The 14422-nt window shown below is 37.7% G+C and overlaps 1 protein-coding gene across 2 annotated transcripts in view; it reads left to right on the plus strand.

Moving 5' to 3' along the window:
* Nucleotides 1-14422, plus strand: part of nbas (NBAS subunit of NRZ tethering complex) — a 212344-nt gene that overhangs the window by 44489 nt on the left and 153433 nt on the right. For both annotated transcript variants that reach the window (XM_052024299.1, XM_052024300.1), the window contains exons 22-27: nucleotides 3418-3507; nucleotides 6046-6199; nucleotides 7482-7667; nucleotides 7956-8129; nucleotides 8769-8902; nucleotides 11883-11945. In XM_052024299.1, the coding sequence (XP_051880259.1) occupies nucleotides 3418-3507; nucleotides 6046-6199; nucleotides 7482-7667; nucleotides 7956-8129; nucleotides 8769-8902; nucleotides 11883-11945 (801 nt within the window). The remainder of the gene's footprint in view (nucleotides 1-3417; nucleotides 3508-6045; nucleotides 6200-7481; nucleotides 7668-7955; nucleotides 8130-8768; nucleotides 8903-11882; nucleotides 11946-14422) is intronic.

The raw sequence follows: 14422 nt of genomic DNA on the forward strand, positions 1-14422 counted from the left end.
ATAATATTACTGTAAATTTAATGAATAATCTGTAACCGTCTACTAACAAGTAGCAGCCCTGGTATATTTATTACGCTTAGTCTGGACACATGTAATCACCGATAATATTCCATTGTTTTCTGATGAGACTTTGGCAATGTATCAACATATTTTTGATTGAGTGTTTAGAAATGAGTGGAAGCAGATAATGTATTACGAGTACCTCTACCAGTAAAATGTTTGCTATATCTGATTTATAATTTTTAAATGATTTTATGTGACTCATTTTGTGTTAATGAAAATGTCTTGAAGATAGTCTAATTTTAATGACTTATTTTCATCTATTATCATTAGAAGTAATTTCCCAAACTGTTATTCCTCACAGTATCAATTAGTCTGTAGTTAATGTATAAAATTAATTGCTCTCATTTCACAAGGCCTGTTCAAAAATAGTAAAATTGCCAACATCTCTGTTCGAAAGCTGATTCGTCCCTTGCAAGTACTTGAAAACAAGGCAAATACATTAACCTCTGAGTAGTAATTGAAAATGCACCTAATATAAATTTGCTGAATCCAGCAAGATTCAGCAGGGGCAGGCACAGTAGTGTAGCGCTTAGCATAACGCTATTATAGCGTCAGCTACCCGGATTCAATTCCTGCCACTGTCAGTATGGAGTTTGTACGTTCTCCCCGTGTCTGCGTGGGTTTCCTCCGGGTGCTCCGGTTTCCTCCCACATTCCAAAGACGTACGGGTTAGGAAGTTGTGGGCATGCTATGTTGGCGTCGGAAACGCGGCAACACTTACGGTCTGCCCCCAGAACGCTCTATTCAAAAGATGTATTTCACTGTGTTTCAATGTACACGTGACAAATAAAGATATCTATCTCTATCTTGAAGATTTTGGAGGACTGTGCTACAGATGCAAGAAGTCCCCCTTTCAAATTCTACCATTCCTCCTCATCTATTTGTTTAATATGTGCCCCATAATATGCCACTTTTTTCTTTGGTTTTGTACAGGTGCAAGTGGAAGAAAAATATACCCTATTTTTGAAATTTGTCCACTGGATAAACTAATTTATGCTCGTGGGCTCCCTTCAGCACCCCAGTATATCTTCTGAATGTTTCTTTCGTGTATGCATTGTGTCCTACATGAGTCATGTTGTTACTTCACTAGACAATACAATTGGTACCTTTTTTGGGGAACTGGGCATAGCCAGCAAGGACATCATTTATTGCCCATTCCTAATTGCCCTGAGAAGGTGGTGGTGAGCTGGCATCTTGAATCACTGCAGTCCTCTCAGATGGCGATGAGGAGGCGTACAGGAGTGAGATCAGTTGGTTGAGTGGTGTCGCAACAACAATCTCGCACTCAACGTCAGCAAGACCAAGGAATTGATTTTTGGATTCAGGAGGGGAAATTGGGAGAACACACACACCAGTCTTCATTGAGGGGTCAGCAATGGAAAGGGTGAGCAGCTTCAAGTTCCTGGGTGACAACATCTCAGAGGATCTATCCTGGGCCCAACACATTGATGCAGTCAAAAAGAAGGCACGCCAGCAGCTCTACTTCATTAGGAGTTTGAAGAGATTTGGTATGTCACCAAAGACTCTTACAAATTTCTACAGATGTATGGTGGAGAGTATTCTCACTGGTTGCCTCACCACCTAGTATGGAAGCTCCGATGTGCAGGATTGTAAGAGGCTGCTGAGGGTTGTAGACTCAGCCAGCTCCATCACAGGCACAACACTCCCCGCCATCGAGAACCTCTTCAAGAGGCAGTGCCTCAGGAAGGCAGCATCCATTATTAAGGACCCTCACCGCCTGGGACATGCCCTCTTTGCGTTACTATCATCGGGGAGGAGGTACAGGAGCTTGAAGACCACACTTAACTTTTCAGGAACAGCTTCTTTCCCTCTACTATCAGATTTTTGAAGGGTCTATGAACGCTACCTTGTTATTCCTCTCTTGCACTATTTATTTATTTTTGTAACTTATAGTAATTTTTATGTCTTGCACTGTACTGCTGCTGCAAAACAACAAATTTCATGACATATGTCAGTGATAATAAATTTGATTCTGATTCCTACTGGCAAAAGTATTCTGGCAATGCAGTTGGATAGGGAGTTCCAGGATTTGCACCTGAGGGACTGGAAATATATTTCTAAGCAAGGATGGTGTGTGCCTTGGAGGAGAATCTGCTGGTAGTGGTGTTCCCATGCACCAGCTGCCCTTTTCATCGGTGATAGAGATGATGGGTTTGGGAGGTGCTGTTGGAGTAGCCTGGACAATTAAATTCAGTACATTTTGTAGATGGTGTACACTACTGTTACTGTGTACCAGTAGTGGAGAATATGACTGCTTAGGGTGATATCCAGCCTGCTCCTGTAGCCACAGAATTTGCATGCCCTGTCCAGTTAAGTTTATAGGCAATGGTGACCCCCCCCCCCCCCCCCCCCCCCAAGATAGTGAATGATGGGATGATACTCAGTAATTGTAATGTCATTAAAGAGCAGGTGGTTAGATTCTCTCCTTTTGGAGATGATCATTGCATGGCATTTTTGTGGCACAAATGTTACTAACCAGGTCTTACTGCATGCAGGCACAGAGTAGTTCATTTACTGAGGAGTTGTGACTGGAATTGAACATTGAAAATACATGAGCAAACATGCCCATTTCTGCTCATAAGGTGGAAGGAAGGTCATTGAAGCAGTTGTTGTTGGTTGGGCCCAGGACACTGCCCGGAGGAACTCCTTCAGTGATGTTCTGGGGTTGGGATGCTTGACATCTACTAACCACAGCCATCTTCCTTTGTGCCAGGTATGACTCCACCCACTGGAGTGTTTTCCCTTCGATGAGCTCTGTTTTAACAGGACGCCTTGATGCCACACCTTGTCAAATTCTATCTTGATAACAAGGGCAGTCACTCTCAGCCCTGGAATTCAGGTCCCTGGTTCATATTTGGACCAAGGATCACTGTGCCAAGTGGTCCTGATGAAACTCAAGCTGAATATTGAATACATTATTGGAAGGTATAATATAGAATGTCACTTCCTTCAATTTGCTGATGATAGAGTAGACATTGGGTGGTAACTAGCTGGTTTGGATTTGTCTCTCTTTCTGTGAATGGTTTACCAAGGCAACTATTCACATTATCATGTAAGTGCCAGTATTGTGATCTAACTTTACTGTAGATTAACTAATTTAAAATGTCACCTGATTTATTTATTGTAGGAAACAACATATTTTAGCAAATGCATAAAAAAAATGTTTGACTCACTTAAGTTAATAGTGGAAAGCAACATAACCTGAGAATGAACTATGCTTAGAGATAAATTTGAATTTGTAATTCATGAAAACTCATTCACACATGCGTTTTCTTACTCTTGCTGAAATGATAGAAAATTTTGTTTTAAATGCATTCTACTTTTTCTTGTCAGATTTGTTGATGATTGCAGTGACTTGGTGGCGTTGCCATGGAATGAACAAAGACATCAAGATCTAGATTGGTGTGAGGAACCAAATTTAAGGTAAAAGAATGCAATTTATTGTTTAATTCTGTTAATCTCCTTGCTGTGCTAGCAAACTTGTTATAAACAGCTTCAGACGCACTAAGGAATTGTGGATCCTAAAGGGGTGGAAAGTAGGGAGCAAATGGATAGTTTAAGTGGTCCATGGGATGAAGACAAATGGACAGTCAGATTGGTTCATTGTGAAGAAAAGGTAGTTAGTCCAGTGGCTACTGTTACTTTTTTAGAAGAAAAAGACATGCATAGCAGTGTTAATATCTTGATGACAAAGAGGTTTGTAGACAGGGCTGAATGTACCTTAACTGGGAAACACATGAGGCACAAAACTACTAAATTTGCAGTTCCGATACAAGTTTAAAGGGCTTAACTTTATATATTTCTAGCAGAATGTCTGATATTGACTGTGGAATGCATTGCCACATTGTTAGTTGCTACCCATAATAACTGAAGTTTTGCAGTTAGCATGGACTTGCAGGGGTAGAACTTGGTCTTTATTATTAATATTAGTGCTTAATTGGCTACTCATTGTACTCCCAAGGCATTCAGTCCCATTGATTTGTGTGGAGCCAACTGTTGGAAGGAGAATACCTTGGGGGAAAAAGGGGTAGGGTGGGGAGGTAGAATAATGCTCTGGCACAAGCACCCAAGTCAAACTTTTATTTCAACTATCAGGCTCGGTTGAATATATTGTAAAAGATCAAAACAGTAACTTTGTTCTGACTCTGTCACCTGCGGGAACAATACTATCAGAATGTCAACATTCATGGTTTTTACTGCATAATGAATAGATAGGTAACGCACTGTAAAAGCAATAGTGTTTCCATATTTGAAATTAGAAACTTTGATTTATAACATCCAATTTTTTTTTTCCTGTCCATGGTTTACATTACCTAAACTAATCTCTGCCAATATTGTCCTTTTGGATTGTGGTTTTTGATACACATGTACTTCAATATGTAGTAACATTTGTTTGAACTTGTTAGTCTGGTTCAGGGAAATTAGTATCTTTCTGGTTCTGGATGACTGTCCTTTAGCAGTACTTCTTTGTATTTGTTTCAATAATTTAAATTCTTTTGTATGCAAAATTCTTATAGCGGGAGCCTCCCTTCCTCCTCCAGCTGTCCAAACCTTCCAAGAAAGCAGCGCTGCAATAAATCCTAGCTACGTGAGGATCCTTAGCTGCAATCGGTCCACCATTGGTGGCTGTCCTATAACTACATAGACCTCAAGTCCTGAGGTTCCCTTTCCATAGCTTCGCCCTTCTCTACCTTATTGTCTTTCATCTCCTTTTACGATCTAAAACCCGCCTCATTGTCTAAGCTTTTGGTAACCTATCTAATAACATATTGCTGTATGATCTGCTCTAAACTTGGTTTGATTGTGCCCAGAGACATTTTACATAAAATATGTTTATATAAATCTAAATAGTATTTTATGTTATACTAATCAATTAGAACTATAGTGTAGCATTGAAATGTGCCATGAAACTGATATTTCAATTAACTTTAAAATATTTTCCTATATTTTAATTTATCTCACCATATTTCATTTTTATTTTAATCCAATTTAATCAATCCTGTTTTAACTTCAGTCTTACAATTTTTCTACCTAATTCAACTACCTTCCTATTCACTAGTTTTCTAACGTCCGCACACCTGCCCCAGGTAGAGCTGTCGATCCCACAGGCCGGAAGCACACTGGGTGCTGTTGGTGTGGTTCTTGGGTGGCTCAGTGAAGAGTTCCTACTCTGAAGTGACCCTGACATCCTCTGATAGACGCCAAAGTTGGGATGGGTCTTTTCTGGCTGAAAGTCATCATTAAGTTGAACGGACATTCAGACAGATTTGAAATCGACTTAAGTAATTAATAACATTAAAGTAAATTAAAATGATTAAAAGATAACATCTTCCCTATTATCTTGCAAATCTATTCAACACAATCCCACAGAAATCAGTGGTGTCTCAGATTCTACCCTAAGTTTAAATGCAGGGAAATCCCAGCAGGATTGACGATCCTTGTGGAGTCCAATGTCAGAATGAACTGACAGATTTGGCATTCTGAATCTGTCAGTAAGTCACGGACTTCTGCGTTTCTCAGCATATGCATGGAAACCTAGGACTTGTTTAATTTCAACAGCTGAATGCTGGTGGTTCCATTTGGAACTGCTGGCAATAGCCAGCATGACCTGCTCTATTATATTTCTAGAAAAATTAATCCTGATTTTGAGAAATACTGTGACTAAACTTGTGAAACTGAAATAAAAATTCATTAAGCCTACATAAAGCAATGCTATAATATTTTTAAATAAAGCGACCCAGAATAAAATTTTCTCCACTAGTCTATTTATAAACTTTTTAGAAAAGTGTTATTGCTTGATTAGCTGTACAGAACAATTCTAGCCTCAACATGGTATTTCGCCATGACTAGTTTGCTTTGCTGATAAATGAACATTGCCTTTCCCCATTGTTATGGTATAGTCATGCATGTGTGAGTTTCCTGTTCAATTTGATAATATTTGGTGCTTGTTTTATTCTGCAGGATGATGATAGATTGCAGTCCACAAGACGTGGCTGAGTTTCTTTATGAAGAGCAGCCTGAACTGTTGAAATATAGAACTGCTGCCCCCTCTATTGAAGCACTCACTCAGTGGTATCAAAAACGTGCAGAGGAGATTGAAAGTTATTCTAGGCAGGTGAGAAGAGAGACAAAAACATATCTTGCGTGTTTGCTTTCATGCTGAAACATTGTATATTGTTGGAAGTGAGGATTCCTCTCTATTTCCTAAGTAATCTTAATCTGTGTTTAGGATTGTTAACAGCACGTTAAAAGGCTTCGGAAACAACCTTATAAAGGTTAGTTTGGAAAAAGCCGAGAAGAATTTGAGATTACAAATTGAAGCAGAATTGCAAGAAACTGCATTGGTCATAAACCTCTGGGAAATTATACTCCATATTCTGCCATCACATCAGCTTCAGCTTCGTGGTGATGCAAAATTTAATCATAACCACAGCTGAAGATTGAGCTTCCAAATGAGCAACTTTCCCATTCCTTTTAGTAGATGACCTTCACATTGGGCAAAACTGTTTTTGAAGAAAATTGATGCTTGCTGTCATTTGAATGCTGGTGAACAGATCATTGCTTTATTTTGCATCAATGGCACATGAAGCCACTGATTCCTAAAACTGGGAAGGTACCAGCCCGCAATCATACTTGAACTAAAAATGGGGCAGAATCAATTTGTCCAATTCTTTTTTTGACACGTAGCAATTTTCTCCCTACCACTTTTGTGTTCAGCAACAGCTGTGATGCTTTTAGTTACCATGTGGTGGCACCAAATCTCAATTTGTGCCACCCATTTTAAAATAATTTGATCACACAATGATCTAAACCTCAAACAATGATTATTTGAAATGTGCAGTACAACACTTTCACATAGATTACAAGGGAAAAGGAAGCAATGTATAATTTTACTTTAAATAATGTAACCTGTAATTATTTAGACTTAACATTTGTTAAGAGGGAGAGCCAATTTTTGAACAGATCAATTTTGCAATAGCCAGGATATTACTCTCTAATTAATTTTTTGTGCTTTAATTTTGGTTGTTAGGATTCCTATCTAGGGCTAAATTCAGTTCTATTTTTGTTGCTATATCTTGCTCCTTTATGTAACTTCTGTTTCATTGAGGAGTCCTAAGTGAAATCAGTTTAAATGGCCAAAAGTGAGTCCCTGAAATGCAGTTATAATGAACCATAATTCACTAGCTGGGGTAGTATCTCATTGAGTTTGCAAAATGATAAAATTGCAGATAGTAGACCTTGTAGTAAAATTGATGTTTAAATGGAAGGGAATATAGCATTCTGTGTTTCAAATAATATAGGTAGGACTTGAAGAAATGAAAAACTGAAAATCACATATTCATGTCTTTGCCAAAAACTTTTGATCTGTTTAACAACACTCTTAATTTACCTTTTAGGTGGATTGTGCCTTGTCTCTTATACGACTTGGCAAGGAAAGGAATATCCCAGGGTTAGAGGTTCTCTGTGATGATCTGATTACTCTGGAAACACTTGTGTATGAAGCAGGGGCTGATCCAACTCTTTCATTGAAGGAGCTGCAACAGATGAAAGACATTGATAAACTGAGGCAATTACTGATAAATGTAAGGTGTTCAAATATAAATTCAGCCTAAGATTGTATTTTAGCATTTGTATTTTTAATGTAACATTATCAAAATTAACACAGAAAAACAATTCCCAGGTCAAATCCAGTGTCTAGCCATTCCATGTTGACGATGTGATTTCACACACTTAACTGAATAAAGATAACATTGAAAAGTTATATGATTTAGCAGAGTTGAGATAAAATTATTCTTTTCTCCCCCAGTAAAAGATATCAGTATTTATGTTAGTGTTGTGTATTGATTTTTTTGTTTGTTATATTTTGGCAGTCCTCTGAAGAAATGTATATAAAAAATGTGTACCAGTGGGTGGTTCCCTTCCTGCACCGTTGTGAGAGTAAAAAGACGGGATTTGCAGATGGATTGCTGAAAGAATATTTAGTAACAGAGGCAAAGGAGGACTTAAAATACCCTTTGAAGATATTTCAACAATCAAAACCTGATGTATGTTTGTTACCTTTTCTTTCAATTGTGATCATGATAAATATTGAGCCAAACCTCTTCCATTTGAGATTTATTTTACCAATGACAGTCAAGCAGCCAGCTCCCAAATTTCAGTATAAGGTTATGTAAAAATGTTGCATCCATCATTTTTGTAAGGGGTCTCACAGATGCTTTACTTTGGCATTGCTGAGAAGGAAGATTATGGAGAAGAATGCACCTTCCACATTACTAATACTTAGTGCACCATTAATTTCTGATGGGGTTCCACTTAGCAAAGTATAGCATCAATTATAATTTATGCAGTCGTATAACCAACTCACATTGTTCATACTTAGTTGTTGAGGCTGTCTGACGTATTGACACAACATGATATCAGGGTTACCTTGGACTTGCAATCAAGCTACCAAGTTGGTATCATGCTAACATTTAAAAATATATACACTCTATTTAGTTTGCTTATCTTTTGGGTGTTGGTAGATCTTGTATACTTTCATGTCTGCTTTCAAATTTCTGATGGATTTTTGGTTTTGTGATTTGTCCCCAGATGCTTTAAATTTTAATTTAGTGACTTTATATACATGTTCTCCAAAACATTTCATTTTTTTCATTGATTTATTCCTTATTTGTATTCCTCTTTAGTGTCAGCAGAAAATTATTCCTGATCAACAGCAATTGATGGCAGTAGCCCTCGAATGTCTCTATAATTGTGACCGAGATGATCAGCTTGCTCTTTGTTACGATGTACTTGAATGTTTACCACAGAGGGGTTTTGGGTAAGTATGATCAAAGCAATGAAGAATTACATGTTACAAATTTTTGTTTTTAAGGATTCATTATGAATTATTCTTCTGAAAATATTAATATATTTAAAAGTAAATGATTGACAGAAAATGTAATAACTACACCTCAAATTCCCAACGTGCATTTCATTTCCTTATGATTAAAATAAGACTTTCTGACTACTTGTTACTATTTGGGAGAGGTGTGAGCTGCAGATGGCAGAAGGAATGCAGAAAAAGGGAGGTTAATCTGACTGGAGCAGCTGAAATGATGTGCTCAGATGCATTTAAAAACAAAAGATGAATGCTCAGGGATGAAATGAATTGGATTGTTGATGTAGATACATCCAATTATTTGGCACCTTTGGGACTTCGATAGTGCTAGCGAACAGATTTTCCAGATTATTGGATGTTATCTCATTGTACCCAAACACACTTTTTCATTTTTTCACATGTTACGCAATGGTATACCAAGTTTTCCAGTGAACTTAGTGGCTTTAAAGGATGAGAGAAATGTAAAAACACTCCCGACCCAGCTCTGAATCACAAACCAACTGTTCTAGACCCCACCCCAGTTCTGACAACACTCCTAGCCTCAGCTCCAGCTCTGCTCCTGGCCCTGGTTGCATTTTGGACCCCCAATTCTGGTCTCCTGGCTGACATCCTGGGCTTGAGAGAGCCAGATGCCAACTGTCAGGATTTCCAAACAATTGGGAGTTGGGTTATCGGAGTTTTACTGTAAATGACAAAAGATGGGAGAATAAATGCTGGTATGAGCTTGATGGGCTGAATAATCAATTAATGTGCTGCCAATTCTGTATTACTGCACAAAAGATGGGAGAATAAATGCTGGTATGAGCTTGATGGGCTGAATAATCAATTAATGTGCTGCCAATTCTGTATTACTGCAAAATGTTGAGCTCTTTTGGTTTTGCTAGCATAATCTTCATTTTAAATTTCAATGCACTAATATTCAAAGATCCATGGCCTTGGGTACTTTGAATGCCATTTAAAGTGTGCTCTAGTAGTGATCTATGACACAAGTGGTGGAAATTCATATGCAGATGTTTTGTCCCATTTTTTAAATTACGCTTGGTTTTCTCCTGCTCTTTACGCAGATTTCGATAACATTTCTGTCAAAACTCTCAGCAAGCTAACTCCACTCCCGTTTTTCAAGTTAAGCTACTGAATGTATTGTGTAATTACCTCAGTCAGCAATGGATAATAATCTACCTCAAACCTTCCTGCTTGCAACTCGCATTTATTGATTTTATTTTGAAGTGCCATTTTAAAATATTCTCATCACTGAGAACCCCATTGTATGTTCTACATCTTTGTATATATTTTTCATTGAATGTACTTTAAAAAAAATTAAAACCTTCACAGTTTGATGCAATTTATATTATTATGCAATTAAGTTATTTCAAGGTAGAATATGATGCAAGTTCAGCACTTGCCCAATTGATAATGATAATGTCTTATGGTTTTCCCAACATTTTATGTTCTGGCATATACTAATATGACCACAAGCACCAGGTTGACACCATTGAACGGTGTGGTAATTTAACTCATTCTGCATTCAGAATGGCCTCCACATTCTTGGCTGTAAGTATGTTACTCTGAGAATGAGATTGACCAGAGCTTGAATTACTTACAGTCACAAATGGGTGTACGCTGTTGTCTCATTAATCAAAGCAGCATGAGGGGTACTGGATGATCTGTTTTCACAGGACTGATTCATTATGTATACCTTTCTTGCTTTCTAATTTTTGAATCCTTTGTTTCTGATGGGCAAGTCCTTATAACATTGAAATTGGCCTTGCTGGATATGTTCCAAATTTATCTTGGAGGATTGCTGTTGATGTATCTGAAATGACCTAGTAGGTGAACTGATGCAGTACCCATTCTGCAAGCTTATTAATGAGTTACAAATTGAATCTTTGTGTCAGAAAGAAATTTCATAAATGCTGTTATAAAAGCCAAGGCTGTATCTTGAAATTTTTGCAACACAATAATATTAACTGGAGAAAATGTGCAATAGCTTTGTGCTTATAGGCAATTCTGCTGCATTAACTTATTTTAACTTCTTGACTAGAGGTGTTTGAAAGCAGATCTTTCCATGGACTTCCTCGCAATACTTTAATCTTGTATTACACTAATTATAGTGGCAAACACGGTAGCGTAGCAGTTAGCAGAACGCTATTGCAGCAACCCGGGTTCAATTCCAGCCACTGTCTGTAAGGAGTTTGTACGTTCTCCCCGTGTCTGCATGGGTTTCCTCTGGGTGCTTTGGTTTCCTCCCACATTCCAAAGACATAAGAGTTAGGAAGTTGTGGGCATGCTCTGTTGGCACCAGAAGCATGGTGACACTTCAAGGCTGCCCCCAGAACACTCTACACAAAAAGCTGCATTTCACTGTGTGTTTCGATGTACATGTGACTAATAAAGATATCTGAAAGAGATTTTAATCTCTTGGTGTCTAAAATTTATGATAAGTAGTCACATTTATAGTTTCATAAATTCTAGTTTTATGTTCTCAAGCAGGGTTTTAATTGATGTAATGGATTTACAGCTCTTGCTTTGTTAGGTTCTATGACCTCCAACTTTTGTTTGCTTATTAGGTAATTGTATCTTCTACTGGGCGCAAAAGTGGTTGAGGTGTTAAGGGTATCTTGAACAACTCACAGGTTGGATACGATTTTCAATGTTGATCTGGATTTGGACCAAAATATTACATCATTTTGTATTATTTTTGAATCAGAATGTTGAAGTAATTAGAATTTAATATTACCAAAAGGAGAGATCCAAAAACTTAAGCAGTAACTTCGAAACGTTTTATCATCTGAAACCCTATTTGAGGAAATAAAACCAGAAGCTGTGAATCTAGAACTTGTGAAACAACAAACTGTCAGCATGTCAATTGCATATCTTGCTATAAATGTTCTTTTCTTTTCTCATTTTGATTTTACCACAGTCAAGAAACAGAAGTGATTAAAGCTTTACATGATCAGGTTGACTTGTTGGAACAACATCTAAGGTAGAACTATTTTCTGAACATATATTTTCCTTTAAAGTAGAAGATAACTAAGGTTTGAAAATTGCTTGTAGTACAAGATATACTGCTATCGATAAAATATGTTACAATATGTATAATTATCTTCCTGTTGTAAAGTTTTAATTGTAACACGATAGTCTCTTTTTAGATTTTTCACAATTGCATTCCTTTTCAGCTTCATTTTGACACTTCATTACCATTGGGGTCTTTTGAAAATGTTTATGTTTTTGCTATCAGGGAAACAGTAAGATCTGTTACGAGGCTAGAATGATGTCCACGATTATCTTGTTTGATTGAGAGCAGAATCTTGTTATTACAAAGGCTGCATTCATAAAGGTAATGAGCAATAAAGTTGTGTAGACCATCGGATAATTCACTCCATTCTACCATGCCACAAATAGATTTAATTTACACCTTAAGTTTCTCACTTGGGTTAAAATATCTGCAGTCACGTGCATTCTCAAAATGTGCATTCAGGTTACAGGAAGATTAATTCATTGTCATTCTGTGATCATTTTTACCTCTGGAATTAATACAGAGGAGCGAGAGGAAAAAAGGAAAAAGAGAGAAGGCAGAAGGAATTCATGCTAAAAATCAAATAGAGTTGATGCTACAAATCTGAAACAACACCAGAAATTGTTGACCACAGCAGGTTAGGTGATATCTGTGCTGGCAACCAGAGTTAAGGTCTCACTTTGCAGTTTAAAAAAAAATCTCGCATCTTTTATCAGTCCATCTCAGCTTCTCCTGCTACTCCTGCACAGGCCATTGCTTTTAGCATAAGTTTACCAGGCCGCTGGACTAGATAAAAATTAGGTTTGATGTGTTCATTTTCATCAGTGGACACACTTCAGCAAAAGTGCTTAATGTGTGCTCGCTGCCTTGTATTGTGACAGTGGAAAAAATACATTCTTCAGTTAATTGGATTCTTGTTCTTATAAGAAGGAAGTTCAATTGAATTGTTAATTTGTGTCAGACTTCACATTAATTGAGATTTCCTACAGCATTCCTAGCATATAATTGAAGATACTTCCCCTTTCAAGTTCAGGAAGACTTTTTTTTTCCTTCATAGTACAAATACAACTTCTGAATGCACATAAATTTTGTCACAAAATAATATAAAGACACTAAACAAAATGTATTATTTAAAAATATGTATGATATATTCACCTGTGGCATATGTTATAGAGAGTTATACAGATTGGAAAAAACTATAATAAAAAGTACAGTGGCATGCAAAAGTTTGGGCTTCCCGGTCAAAATTTCTGTTACTGTGAGTAGTTAAGTGAGTAGAAGATGAACTGATCTCCAAAAGTCATAAAGTTAAAGATGAAACATTCTTTTCAACATTTTAAGCAAGATTAGTGTATTATTTTTGTTTTGTACATTTTAGAGTGAAAAAAGGAAAGGAGCACCATGCAAAAGTTTGGGCACCCCCAAGAGATTTGACTCTCAGATAACTTTTACCAGGTCTCAGACCTTCATTAGCTTGTTAGGGCTATGGCTTGTTCACAGTCATCGTTAGGAAAGACCAGGTAATGCAAATTTCAAAGCTTTATAAATACCCTGACTCCTCAAACCTTGTCCCAACAATCAGCAGCCATGGACTCCTCTAAGCAGCTGCCTAGCACTCTGAAAATTAAAATAAATGATGCCCACAAAGCAGGCAAAGGCTATAAGAAGATAGCAAAGTGTCTTCAGGTAGCCGTTTCCTCAGTTCGTAATGTAATTAAGAAATGGCAGTTAACAGGAACAGTGGAGGTCAAGTTGAGGTCTGGAAGACCAAGAAAACTTTGAGAGAACTGCTCGTAGGATTGCTAGAAAGGCAAATCAAAACCCCCGTTTGACTGCAAAAGACCTTCAGGAAGATTTAGCAGACTCTGGAGTGGTGGTGCACTGTTCTACTGTGCAGTGACACCTGCACAAATATGATCTTCATGGAAGAGTCATCGGAAGAAAACCTTTCCTGCGTTTTCACCACAAAATTCAGTATCAGAAGTTTGCAAAGGAACATCTAAGTAAGCCTGATGCATTTTGGAAACAAGTCCTGTGGACCGATGAAGTTAAAATAGAACTGTTTGGCCGCAATAAGCAAAGGTATGTTTGGAGAAAAAAGGGTGCAGAATTTCATGAAAAGAACACCTCTCCAACTGTTAAGCACGGGGGTGGATCGATCATGCTTTGGGCTTGTGTTGCAGCCAGTGGCGCGGGGAACATTTCACTGGTAGAGGGAAGAATGAATTCAATTAAATACAAGAAAATTGTGGAAGCAAACATCACACCATCTGTAAAAAAAAAGCTGAAGCTGAAAAGAGGATATGGCTTCTTCAACAGGATAACGATCCTAAACACACCTCAAAATCCACAATGGACTACCTCAAGGGGCACAAGCTGAAGGTTTTGCCATGGCCCTCACAGTTCCCCGACCTAAACACTATCGAAAATCTGTGGCTAGACCT

The sequence above is a fragment of the Pristis pectinata genome, chromosome 10 (genome assembly GCF_009764475.1).
Source record: "Pristis pectinata isolate sPriPec2 chromosome 10, sPriPec2.1.pri, whole genome shotgun sequence".
In the NCBI taxonomy this organism is placed as follows: Eukaryota; Metazoa; Chordata; class Chondrichthyes; order Rhinopristiformes; family Pristidae; genus Pristis; species Pristis pectinata.